Source organism: Protopterus annectens, chromosome 6.part0, assembly GCF_019279795.1.
Source record: "Protopterus annectens isolate FY-2018-M chromosome 6.part0, PAN1.0, whole genome shotgun sequence".
In the NCBI taxonomy this organism is placed as follows: Eukaryota; Metazoa; Chordata; order Ceratodontiformes; family Protopteridae; genus Protopterus; species Protopterus annectens.
Window position 1 is genome coordinate 47,287,629 of NC_056737.1, and position 14,275 is coordinate 47,301,903.

General features: G+C 39.2%; 2 protein-coding genes across 2 annotated transcripts in view; one reads left to right on the top strand and one right to left on the bottom strand.

The window, feature by feature from the left end:
* The window catches only part of LOC122803763 (extracellular calcium-sensing receptor-like), a 1,059,758-nt gene that overhangs the window by 489,896 nt on the left and 555,587 nt on the right, over nt 1-14,275 (bottom strand). The gene's annotated exons all lie outside the window — the stretch shown is intronic.
* On the top strand, nt 1,824-10,867 carry LOC122804152 (vomeronasal type-2 receptor 26-like). The gene is made up of 2 exons (XM_044073841.1): nt 1,824-1,981; nt 9,842-10,867. The coding sequence occupies exons 1-2, from the start codon at nt 1,966-1,968 to the stop codon at nt 10,759-10,761; spliced, it is 936 nt and encodes a 311-aa protein (XP_043929776.1). The 5' UTR covers nt 1,824-1,965; the 3' UTR covers nt 10,762-10,867.

Below are 14,275 nucleotides of genomic sequence, written 5' to 3' on the forward strand. Positions count from 1 at the left end.
TAACAATTTAATGATGGAAACAGTCGTAAAAACCTCACCAATGACCAACTGTCAATGCTCCCCTGGCCGCAACTGTGCACACACAGCAATGGACACCCCCATAACCCACAAGAGTCAGCAGTCAAGAGCCACCAAGGAAAACTGAATCAGCTAAACAAAGCCATCCACAGTCCAGCAAGCTCACACTCCACCTCACCAACTCCCACCGGCAAAGCTCCATCAACCACACCAACAATCTGAAGCCACCAACAAATGAAAGCCAACCTTCAAGGCTGTCAACCATACCAGGAACACTGCAATAACTCCAGCCAAGCTACTAAAAGTGGCTCACTCCTTAAGAATCCAACAAGCCTCCAAAAGGCTACATGCAAGTCAAACAAAATGTTTTTTTCTATCTATCCTTACACTGCAAACATGTTTTTCTTACTCTGCCTCTCTAATTAGCCTGTAGGAGCCAACCCCAAAGGGAGTTTTGTAATAATCCCATTAATCTACATCACCTGGCTTGCCTAACTAAACAACAAACCTGTGAAAACAATAATCCTGTTAAAGCAGATACCTTTATATCTAATCTGCCACAATGACCACTAGTACATCCACCTACCAACCTGTAAATTCCATATAGCTGCTCTACCATCTTACCACATTCCTTCCAAGGCCTACCTCCCTACATGCAACACTATCCACAGGTCATCATGGGTGTACCTTGCCATAGCAAGTTCACTCCAAAATGTGATTACTTGCCCAGCTACACTTGCATAAACCACTTAAGCTCCTCCCAACCCTTACCTCATTTCCTCCCAATCATTCCTCCATCCATTTAACCCTTTCATCTCCCCAGCCCACCTAACTCCCAGCTAATATCAATCTAACCCCTCTTGAAGACTTGAAGATGTCCCTGGACAATTTAGTTTGTTGCCAAACCTCACTTATCTTTGTCACTACCACACATTTTCTGCAGAGTGCAGCTGTCTAGCCAGTTAAGTCATTGGTCTAAAGATATTTGAAAGGCAAGCTAGTGTATTAATGTGGCAGCAACTTCAGTTGGCTAATATTGTAGAATATAAGTTGTCACCTTGAATTGGTTCTGAAGAAGTTCATTTATTGTTTTGAACGAAAGTGCTAACAATAAACAGCTTGGGTATTCCAACAGTCCGTTACAATTTGTTTGTTTTTTCTTTGAATTGGTTCCCCACAGAAAATTCCCAAAATGTAATCTGAAATTAGTTATGACCTATTTATAACAAAAAGAAAGTCATCTTAGAGGATTATATTAAAATGAATGTTGCTGATTCATTAATGGTCTGGGAGTTTAGCAAGCATGATTTACCATAACTGTAACTCAAACAGGCTTGTGCCCTGGCCAGGATTCATTTTTCTCTCTTGTCACCTACCTGTAAAATACAGGATAGGCTTCAACTCCTCCATGACAATGAACTGAACTAAGCAGGTAATCAAAAATAAATAAATAAATAAATAATGAATGAACATTTTAACATGAGCACACACGGTGTAACTGTGTAGACAGTGGCTGGCAGCTAATTTTGCATAATTACAACAGCAGAATAATCCCTGATGATGTTATAACTGTGGCTAGATAGGTAACATTAAACCATTAGCTGATATATTCAATAAATGAGGTTTGGCAACAAACCAAGTTGTCCTGGGACATCTTCAAGAGGGTTTAGGTTGATATATTAATGGGAGTTAAGTAGGTGGGGAGGGGAATGGGTTAAACGGAGGGAGGGATGATTGGGAGGAAATGAGATAAGGGTGGGGAGGTGCTTAAGGTGTTTAGACAAGTGTAGCTGGGTAATCACATTTTGGCGTGAACTTGCTAAAGCAAGGTATGCCCATGACAACCTGTAAGTAGTTCTGAAAACAGGTAGGCCTTGAGGTACTGGTCGGTGGCTTACAGAAAATTGCCACTTCATAAGATTAGGAGTGAAATTATTAGTTCAGTTGATGTTGATATTGAACAGTAAGTTGTCAATTTTCTTTTACTTAATTTTTCTCAGCAGGCTGTTTTTCTTTACTTTCAATATGGTATTTATTTATCTTTGGTTTGAAAATTTCTCTTTGCAATTTTGATTTCAGCATGTGGTTTATCCAACTGGGCATTTCACAGGACATATTGGGTATTTCGGGAACTGGTGGACCTTGAGATATTGGGTGGGGGCAGGGAGGGTCTGCATACATATGTATATGCATATTTTATATCAGTAAGTGTTTCTATGGCTTGCTGGTTAATTCTTTGCAATAGCACACATTGAGGGGTAACATGCTGATATCTTTTCAGTTATGAATTGTTTTGAACCTTAATTTTGGTGTTGCAAGCATGTAGGAAGTATCATTGAGGCCGCTTGTTTCTCTTTACCTCACTTAGTAGCTTAGCTTTCAGGGTTGTGATGGCTAGTGCAATGGTAACATTGTCAAGTCACAGCAAGAGGTTCTTTGGTTCGATTCTCGGCTGAGGTGCCTTCTGTGTGGAGTCTGCATGTCCTTTCTGCATTCGTGTGGGTTTCCTCCAGGTGCTCCAGTTTCCTCCTATAATTCAAAGACATGCATCTGGAGCATTTTTCCCTGGGCCTCTGCTGAAAAATGGCTTTGTTCCAAGTTGGACTTTCCCAGTAAACAAATATTAAATAAATAAATGATGTGTTGCAAAGGCTCATCAGGAAACATGTTGCTTTATTTGAGTTTGTTTTAAGGTATATTTGCACCCCTCCTGTCCAACGGTTGTTTTGGGATATCTTGGCATGCTTTCTTTTGATGTGAGCTAATAATTGTGAGTGTGGTCAGGTGCTATCCATAAATTAATTTCCTGCTGTGATAGGCTAGCTCGTCTGCTACTCTGGGGTCAGTTCAAAAAAAAAAAAAAAAGCCTTTTGTTCTAAATTGAAAGGCAGTCTATTGGTTGATGGTGACTCGTGAGGCAGAGCAGGGGGTCTTGCAAAGTGCTCGGGTGATTAACTAGCGCCAGAAGAACAGAGCTGAATGGCACTAACCCAGCTAAGAGAGAGTAAATATATAAATAAATACAAATTCTATTTCTAATACACCTATGTTGCAAATGGATGAAAATAAAATACACCGATCTGTTATCCTGGTGTTCTCACACATGTGCCATTGTGCCCTACTGGATGATTTCATCTGGCACTGGTACAAAGTAGATCTATTTTACTTGTTATTCAAAATCCTCACACTTGGATCGCAGGACAGGAGGTATGGATGCAGATGGGTGAGGGGTACAGCAGGTGGGTTGGTGTTGCTTGCCCATTGAGAGGGTGCTGATTGCTCGGTTCAGTGTGGTGCACGGGTTTCTAGTGTGCAGATCTGTTTGTTTTGTAGTTGCTTGCTGCCTGCTGATTTCTCAGTTTGAGACCGAGGTAACTGTAGAGATTGTGAGTTAGCTTGCAATGATTAACAGGTTGTGCAGTTTCATAGAGCTGCTGGCGGATGACATTTTCAACAGACCTGGTGGAGTTGGATTGCATCTGTCACATTTGTGCATTATTTTGTTGAGTCTCTTGACATGACACGGGACTGTGGGGCTACATGTGGGGAAGGCACGGACGTGTTGCGGTCTGTTGTCGATTTCCCTTGTTACCATAAGACGCTAGTGCTGCTTATATAAAAAAATAATGAATACTAAATAAGTAATAAAATAAATAAATAAACTGATAAATAAACTATATGGAGTTAGGGGGTCATGAAAGGTTCATTGGGGTTTTGCTGGATTATGGGGGGGGGGTGCAGTTTTGAAGACTGTGGTGTTGGTGTGGGGGTATCGATTGCCTAATAAAGCAAGTCTTTCTTTGTGTCTTTGTGTGGGAGTGTGATATTTTGAGGGGGGTTTTCTTTCTATTCGGCTTTTTTAGAGTGGCATCATTTCTGCTCCCTTAGCAAGTTTTGCGGGTCCTGGGGCATGGTTGCTTTCTGTGCACACATTGTGGTGCTTGGAACTGTTTGAGCATACCTCACAGCTCTTCTAATTTCCCAGAATGTTCAGATTTTCCCTCATAGTTTAGGTATTAGAGTTTTGGCTTCATGATTTTCAGATAATTCAAGCTGGTAAAAAAAAAAATCAAACAAAAAAAAAAAAACACGTTATCAGTCTTTGAGTTTGTGAGTGTAATATTGATACATGTCCTTGGTTTTCAGCCTTTTGCCCTCCTTTATTGATAGTTATGATCAGATTTCTTGGTGGTGTTTGTGAACTGTTTTAGGCCTGTTGATATCAGTCGATCACTGCACAGGCAAGCTTGTGTCAAGGGGTCAGGGTGCATTCTGTATTTATAAAACCACAAAAGGCGGGTACCGCTGTAAGCAGAGTCCGAGAACAAAAATCTTTCAACTAAACACAGTTTAATATGAGCGCTTTCGGTAGGATCAATGTCCCACCTTCTTCAGACAACAAGAAGATCAATTAACAGAGTATTTAAAAGATAAAAACCATCACAATTAAACAATTAAGAGATTGCAATAAAAAACCTATTTCTCCTTAAAGCAACAGTGGATTACCAAAAGCTCTACGCTGAATGCATCTATACATAAATATACCTTACGTTTAAAAATCAGGGATGCTGAATATTATAGCCAAATGGACTCACATTTTCATGTGCAATACTATAATAATTTAAAAATCACTTAATATATCTATTATACTAAAAAAAATAAATTATTCCATATTAATATAAATATAATATAGATATACCATATATATAATATAACAAACAAAATTGTGTATATTTCATAATAGGTGAATCTAGAACATGAATAAATATATATGGGTTACAAAAACTCATGTGCAAATAACCAGAGAAAAATAGTATTAATTAATATGGCTATATTCCTCTGCATAATAAATTTAATGAATAAAATTAAAGGTAAGTGTGATGTAATTACTTCATTATAAAGATTATCTAAAACCTATAAACAGTTTATGCATGCTGTATTTACTTAGAGCTTCTCTTGAGGTAATTAAAAAAAAAAAGCTAAAGCCTTAAATTAGCGACACGATTCCATGTGGGATGGAATATGCTGGTGTTTTTTCACCTGTTATTTACGTTATTTGTGGTTCTCAGCTTAGTACTTCTGGTGATTTGGGGGTTTCACTCGGGCTCAGGATTCTTTAGAGTGTCACACTACCAGGCCCAGTTTGAGGTATTTTCTTCAAGGAAGCCCTGAATGGTTTTAAGAACACGTAAGTAATGGTTGATCACCTGGCATGTGTAGTGGCAGCATGATCTGTTGTAGGAGAGCTAGTGGCGGGCTTTCCATTCTGCCATTTTGTTTGCTTGAAGTGAACAGGGATTCAACTGCATGAATAGATTAGTATACTGGTTAATTATAAAATTAAATGAATAAGTGGGTAAATCATTGGGTAAATCAGGTATGACTTCCCCCACCTTATGGGACCATAACTCTTACCTGTTATGGGAGATACTGGGTTCAGATTACTGTAGAAGGCTACTGTTGTGTCAGATTTGGTCCATTCTTCATAATATTTGGGGTTTGGATGCCACTGGATTAATGTGAGGATGTGGTTTCCGGAATGAGCATACCTCTCAAGTGTACCTCATTACGAGGAATGTACCACATTTTGAGTCATAAAAGGTTCATGTTCCTTAAAGTTGTGGGGGTTAGTTCCACATTGAAAGGGTCTGTCACACATTCAGAGTTAGGAATTTTATAACTGATAGCCAGGATAAATAGAACTGAATCATATTAATTCATTAAAAGATATTTGGTATAACTAAAGCCAGCATATTTTAATGACCCTATGACCTTCCTAGTTGAAGCTGTTAGTAAGCTGTTACTTGTTCCACATTTTGTCCATTTGTTCCACATAATGAGGGCTTTTGATCCTCATTTTGGGGGTGGAAGGTTGAGAGCTATGCGTACATGCTCGTGATTCAAGTTTAATAGCCTCTGCTATATGGCACCTTAGCACACACTGAATGAATGTTCCTTCAAGTACAATAAATAACAGTGTCATTTTCTTCATGGTAGCAAAGAGCAATAGTGTTATTAAATTAAAATTCAGAGGGGAGGCCAAGGGTTTATTTATTCATTACTTCACAATGCTTACTATTTCTGTAAGCTTAATTGATGTTTGATAATTCTGAGTGGATTTATTTAGAAGAGGAAGTATGTCTCCATTAGATATATGCCATCTTTATAAATAAGATGCATTATTCCTTTTTTGGGGAGTTCAGAGGAATAACTGGTGTGTATTTTACTGTTGTTCCTTCTTGATCTCTTTGGAGAGCTGGTGACTGCTGGAGAAAAGCTGGTGAATTACAACTGAGGAATAATGACAATAAGAGTCATAGATTGTTGTTACTTCTGGAAATGTAGCTTACTTGGTATACCTTTGTTCACAGCTTTGTGCTAAAGACAGTTTTCCCTTTCTTTTGCAGGTGGGAAACGCAGCATGGGTATTGGTTAGTGATCTAAGGAAGTGGACCCAAAAGGTGATGGAGATGATTGCAGTGGATGCCCTGGTCACTAGAGTGGCGCACAATGGGGTTACAGATGGAGAGTGCAGAGTGTGCAGCACTCAGTAGCCTTAAGGAAGTGGATTGATTAAGATGTTTTGGTTACTTGTACGCTGAGAATTTACAGTTTCTTTCTTTTGCAGGTGGGGAAGTTCACAGCTGCCATCGGTTGGTGACTAGAAGCCAGTGGGCTAAAGGAGATAGAGGCTGTTGCAGTCAATGTCCCAGTGGGATTGTTGTGGTTAGGGTTATGTTGGTGCAGGTAACTATGGTGTCTAGGAATTTAAGGGGATGGCACTCAGGGCATTTGGCTAGGGATGGTCATGGGGATCTACATTGGTAATATTGAGGGAGGTGCTGAGGTTGCGGGCATAGCTTCAGTTGTGGTTGCTGGAAGGCAATTTTGATGGTAGTTTGTTATTCGACAGGTGTGGGAGCATAGTAAGGCAGTTCCACTGGTCATAAGGCGGTAGTTACAATTAGTTAGAGGTATGGAGGTAGGTCTTGACAGTGACTAAGATGGTCACATTTTGTGTGTCAAGAGGAGTTAGTTTTCTTTGTCTTGTAGATTGCAATGGGGTCGCAGGTGGCAGAGATGCAGAGTGGCAGCAATTAGTGGATCAATAGATGGCAGAGTAAAGGAGACCAGTTGTCGCTACAAGGGTGGGCAACGGAATGGCATAGGGGTGGGGGGTCTTCAGAGTATTGGGGCAAGTAGGCATATTACCATGGGAATATACCAACTGGGGGAGTGATGGGTATAATTATAGCAATAAACAATGTGCAAGGGGTGATGGTTAGTGATTACATATATTCTGATGTCTAGGCTAGTGTGCTTGGAGTCCGAGTAAGATGGGAAAGATGGTGGCTTTCCGTGGCTGGGAGTTTTGTGGCTATGTGCACATTTCAGGTCATTTAATTTAGTTGGGGGGGATTGGGGACTATTACATTTCACATAAGTTGCTGTTGTACTTACGTTAATGGTTTAGCTTCACATGTCAAGACAGGACATTAATATTGATTTTCTTATAATGTACACGGTATCTATGATATAAATAGCCCCTGTTAACAGGGGGTTTCAGTAATCATGTGGGACAGTTGGTAGGGTGATTAAGGTAGTGTTAGGTTGAGGTGGGGGAGCTAGGGCACTTTAGCAGGGGCAGTTAAGGGGTGAGGAGTGCTTTGACATTGCTTAATGTCATTAAGAAAGTTTGATTGGTGTATGTAGAGAATTTACATTGTTCTTTCTTTTGCAGATAGCAGTACTTGGGGCCTGAAGTAAGTACCATGGAAGGTGATGGAATCGACAAGGTGGTTGTTTCTGCTGTTGACTGTATCAGTCACAGAGCAGGTCCTGGTTACCAGAGTGGTGCAATACAGTCATAAAGTGCAGTTAACAGAGGGAGCAGTGGTCTGTTGCTTGATGAAAGCGGAGTGAAAAGTAATGTATTTGGTTGGAGTGGATGTTCTGGTGTGGTACAAGGGGGTCACAAGTGATGCTACTTTATTTAGGTTCATCAAGGCACATTTCAGTACTGGTATGTTTCAGTACTGTTATGTTAGGGGTTTGGGGTTGATGACAGGGATTGGATTTGGTTTACAAATGGATACACCGAATAATGTTTGGCATAACCCTCTCTTTTATGGGAGGTAGTTGGTTAGAAAATTTTGGTAGGTGGGAGGGTGAACAGCCTGGTCAGGCTGGTTGGCAGACAAGAGGGACAGGCTTGCCCTCTTCTGTTTCCCCTCCGGTGTCTGGAGGTTCATTTCAAGGATTTGGGTAAGGAAATGAGCAGCTGGAGGAAGTTTGCTGAATAAGTAAGCAAGCGGAGGTAAGGATGCTGCTTATTTGGTTGGAAGGTAATTCAATGACTGGTTTATGAAGTGAGATGGAACACTGCTTCATAAGTAAAGGATGGATAATTCAATAAATGGGATGTGAAGTGAGTCATGGATGCTGCTTTATAAGTAAAGTAATTGAGCAAAGGTATAGATGCTGCTTACTGGGGTAGGATAAGCAGGTACTCTGTCCTGATTTTCATTACAAGGATGTTTATAAGTAAAGTAAGCGAGCAAAGGTATGGACGCTGCTTACCGGGCAGGATGAGCAGGTACGCTGTCCTGATTAACATTACAAGGATATTTATGCTGTGTTTAGAATCATCTATACTATGTCCAGTTGTAATTAATAAATTTTGGTAATCAAAGCTATGTTATGGAAGTTTTAATAAAGGTCATCAAATGTCATTTGGTGTGATGTGTTTATTGATGGGAACTGGGACAAATGAGGTTTGGCAACAAACCAAGTTGTCCTGGGACATCTTCAAGAGGGGTTAGGTTGATATGTTAATGGGAGTTAAGTGGGTTGGGGAGGTGAAAGGGTTAAATGGAGGGAAGGATGATTGGGAGGAAATAAGATAAGGGTGGGAAGGTGCTTAAAGGGTGGGAAGGTGCTTAAGGGGTTTAGACAAGTGTAGTTGGGTAAGTAATCATATTTTGGCATGAACTTGCTACCCTTCCACCCTCCCTTTTTTGTTGGGGGGTTGGTGGGGATTCTGGGGATTTTATTAGTCGGGTAGTCAGAAAAGAGGGACAGGCTTGCCCTGTTTTGTTCCCCCTCTGGTGTCTGGAGGTTCATTTCAAGGAATTGGAGAAAGGAAATGAGTAGCTGGAGGAAGTTTGCTGAATAGGTAAGCAAGCAAAGGTAAGGATGCTGCTTATTTGGTTGGAAGGTAATTCAATGAATGGTTTATGAATTGAGATGGGATGCTGCTTCATAAGTAAAAAAAGCGAACAAAGGTATGGACGCTGTTTACTGGGGCAGGATAAGCAGGTACGCTGTCCTGATTAACATTACAAGGAGGTTTATAAGTAAAGTAAGTGAGCAAAGGTATGGACGCTGCTTACTGGGCAGGATGAGCAGGTACGCTGTCCTGATTAACATTACAAGGATGTTTATGCTGTGTTTAGAATCAACTATACTATGTCCAGTTGTAAATAATAAATTTTGGTAATCAAAGCTATGTTATGGAAGTTTTAATAAAGGTCGTCAAATGTCATTTGGTGTGATGTGTTTATTGAAGGACAATGTGATAAATTTATTTTTGGTTTTATGGTATCAGCTGGTATTTCCTTCTTTAGCACCCTAGGTTTGAAATGACTGACATAAAGTTTAAGAGGTGCTACTCAAAATCTTGTTTAGATTCACGGTATATATTTTAAAGAGAAACAAAGGCATATTCACTGATTGTGTATTATATCTGTATAGTACAATTAATGTCAAAAAGTGTATAGTAAAACTCCTAGATGAAGTCTGATTTTCTTGCATTTTTTTCCAGATTCCATTTTGTGTCTGAAGTGCTCTAAGGATGGCTGGCCCAGTGAGAGGCAGGACAAGTGCATCAAGAAACTAACAGAGTTCCTTTCATATGAAGAACCATTAGGCTCAATATTAACTGCAGTTTCCATATTTCTAGCAATTGCCACTGCCGTCATCCTAACAATTCTTTTAAAGAACCATCACACCCCTGTTGTCAAAGCAAACAATAGGGAAATTAGTTATGTGCTTTTATTCAGTCTTGTTCTGTGCTTCCTGTGTTCATTAATTTTCATAGGCTACCCTGCTCATATGACATGTGTATTTCGTCAAGTCACTTTCGGTATTATTTTCACATGTTCTGTCTCTTGTGTTTTAGCTAAAACCATTGTGGTAGTTATTGCCTTTAATGCTTGCAAACCAAACAGCAGTCTACAGAAATATGCAGGACCCAGTCTACCAAGACTTGTAATCATACTAAATATGGCTGTTCAAATTTTAATATGTGTTTCTTGGCTGATTATTTCTCCTCCATATCAGTATGAAAATACAGCTTCTGTAATAGGGAGGATCATTATCGAATGTAATGAAGGCTCATCTGTTGCATTTTGGTGTATGCTATCATATATAGGCCTTTTATCCACTATAAGCCTTGTAGTCGCATTTCTGTCAAGGAAGATCCCAGACAGCTTTAATGAAGCTAAATTTATTACTTTCAGTATGTTGGTATTTGTTAGTGTATGGATGTCATTTATACCAGCATATCTGAGCACGCAAGGGAAGTATGTGGTAGCTGTGGAAATATTCGCCATTATATCCTCTGGAGCTGGTCTGATGTTTTGCATATTCATTCCTAAGTGCTACATTATTCTACTTAGACCAGAAATGAACACCAGAGACTACCTGTTGGGGAAGGGGGTGTTTAAGAATGGGAACGTTTAATTCAAGCATTTGTAAGCAATAGCTGAAATATAGAAAGAGAAATTAGCCTACATTTTTTTGTTAGTTAATTCCTAAAACTGCATTCAGGCACAAGAGAACTTGCCTTTATTAAGTTTAGAATCTTACAAAATTTATTTTTGCAATAGTTATTTTCTAAAACTTTAATGTTGACACTTACAGTTCAGTTTCAGCAGTCTGTTTTTCCCAAAAATGACTGATGATGGTGAAGAAGCAGTTGTTGCACAAGGCCCAGTGAACTAAGGGCTTATTATCTAATTATATCTCAGTGTTTTTACATGAAATATGTCAGCTTTTTATTAGAATAGCTGTTACATTTTTGTTATCCTGGTATGAATATTTCAGCAACATTAGTTTATGAATAATTAAGGAATGCACAATATGTCTGTACTATTTAAAAAAGCATGAAAGAGGTAATACAAAAAGAAAATATCTGGATGTTTTAAGATTACTGGAACCTATCAAAACTTAACAATATCTGGATTCTTTATCCTTAATTGAAATTTTACGAAATAAGAGCTCTGTTTTTGTATATACTGTGAATCCATTTCTGAGCCAGACATGGAAAATATTTTCAGTGCCTTACAACTGTGAGCAATTGATCTCAATAGTTGTGCAAGCTGTCTGCTTCCAAAAATATAGAAAACTCACATCTATTATAATCCATGTACCTGACTGGATAGTAATCCCAGTTTTGAAAACATAACAGCTGCAGGAAGGTCAAAGCTACTCTTAAGGGTTTATGGCTGACGAGTTTTGCAGATGACTATTAACATGGTGTCATCATAAACACCTCAGAGGGCTCCCTCCAAGAGGGCCTTTCTTAAACCAATAGCTGATGTCAACAGCATGGATTAAAATTAAATGCTAAGAAATGTATAATAGTATTCCTCAGCAAACAAGAAGTCTGTTGTAACTAACACACCAACAGCACACTCTGGAAAACTGACCCAGAAGTTAAGAACCTTGGAACCCATGAGACAAGGAACTGTTCTTGTATCACCACCTGTCAGCTATTGTAAGAAAGTTTTTTTCCCCCATTGCATAGCTTGTTATAAAGGGTGTAGCATTCAGGTCCAGGAATGTGATCATTCCATTGCATTCTGCACTAACCCAGCTGTTCCTTGAATATAATGCCCCATTGTGGTATGTACCTAGACAAACATTTAATACAACTTGAACACCCACAATACATTCTTGCCATGAAAATCAAAGGACTTAATCAAAAACATATATGGACCATTGCAAATCCCTTATCCTTCCTCCAAATGTCATATAGGCTACTAAATGGCAATCTTTGCCTTGTGTAAAGAGCTTCAACAGACCCTATCCTCTCAGACCTACTGCACATTTACAAGCCCAATGGGGGCATAAACTCTCATTCAATAGATCTCAATCTCTTTAGCAACATAAATAGAACATGTTGGAGATAGATGTGTATCACAGAGAATAATTTTTTGGGGATTGTTTTCCTTTCCATATAACGCAAAGTGCATCTCTTATACTATTCAGATGTAGTCTTGCATGAATGGATGGATGGGTAACCACAAATTCACCCCTGGTTTAATACCTTTGTACCTCATGGATGGGGCAAAGGTAAATGTTTTGCTTATCGCTGGATTATTCATAATTATAAGGGCTAAAACCTCCATGGCTAGGCTTCTGAATATCCTCATGGAGCAATAGCCTAGTAAGTATCAGTAAACCTATGGTAAATCTCTGAAGACTGCTGCCAGTCAATGAAGCCAGACATTATAATTTCATATATCTTCTAATTCAGAAAATGCATGTTGATGAAAAACATCTTCTCCTAGTTATTTATTAAGTGAATTACAGTAACATTTACCTCCAATTTTAGGTATTTTCCCCCTCATATTTGCATATTTTGTTAACAGCTCAAACATTATGTAAAAGAACTATGAAGAAATACTTAGTATTGCATTCAGGTTTTAACAACAACTGAAGTTGCAGACAGTACAAACGGGAGAAGAACAATGTAACATTAGCAACAGAAGTTGTAGACATTAGAATGACTCACAGAAGAGTCTGTCTCATTTTCTCTTTCTGTCACTCTCACACACATTACTTTTTCCTTTTATTTAGTTTTTTTTTTGGGGGGGGGGTTATGCTTGCTAAACACCAAAGCCATGTTTAACAAGTGAAAATGGCAACTGTTTGCTTGTTGTTTAAATATGCTACCATAAATTGTCAGACTTATACTGGGAAATATCTGTAAGTTAATACCCTGTTGGAGAACAATTGTATGTTTTGCCCATTATCTAAAAGTTGATTATTTAATGCTTTGATTGAAAGTTGCGTTGTGAATATATGATCATATGAGCTCCTTGAACTAAACATATTAAATAAGGTCTCAAGTCAAACTTGCAACTCTGGTTAATAGTCAGACTGCATAAAGCAAGATTTTTCAACTGCAATTTTACAAGGGTTGCTTTCTCACTTACACAATGAATACACTTTAGCAGCAATTAATCGTGCAACATTGTCATAGGTGTAACATTACTATGCATTCATACCTAAAGTTCCAAAGTTCCATACAAATTAGACCACATTTTAATATTTATAGCCTACTACAACTCACACATGAAATATCAAGAGTTGTCACCTAAAAGTCAATATACATATAAGTATGTCCACTTCAGATTTTCTCAAACTGCTGCATAAGAGTCTGTGCTCCTTTGTCAGCTGCTTGATTATTAAAATAAATAAATAAAAAAGCTAGGGCAGGGGTGCAACCTAGTTAGCTGAGTGAAGACAACAAATTTTCATAGATCTGCAGTTTTTTTTTATTTTAAGAGGAAAATATTATCTTTAAAGCTAAAAACACAGCATCAATGGGACCGGATGGTGTCCCCGGCTGTGTGCTACACGAGCTAAATGAGGAATTAAACCCGCACATAAGGCAGCTGTTTAATCTCAGCCTTACCACAGGATACGTGCCCAAGGAGTGGCGTACGGCAACTGTGGTCCCACTCCACAAAGGCGGCGCCTCTACGGACCCTGGTAATTACCGCCCCATAAGCTTAACAAGTCTAGTCTGCAAAGCTATGGAGAGGATCATAATGGAGCTCATAAACAAAGATATAGGGGACTTGCAGACATTGGACCCGACCCAGTTTGGCTTTGTCAAGGGAAGATCATGCCTTTTGAACTTGGTCGACTTCTTGAAACAGTCACCAAGGCCATTGATGAGGAAAGGCAGTCCATACAGCCTACCTTGACCTTGCAAAGGCTTTCGACACAATACCCCACTCGGGTATTGTAGAAAAACTTACCAGCTTAAATGTAAACCCATATGTCACAAGATGGGTTGCAAACTGGCTTAAGGACAGAACCCACAGGGTTAGAGTTGCTGGCGCTGTGTCAGACTCCAAGCCGGTCACAAGTGGTGTCCCACAGGGCTCGGTCCTTGGCCCCTATTGTTTGGCATCTACTTCTCAGAAGTACAGGCCAACATGGGAGGACTTTGGCTGACAAA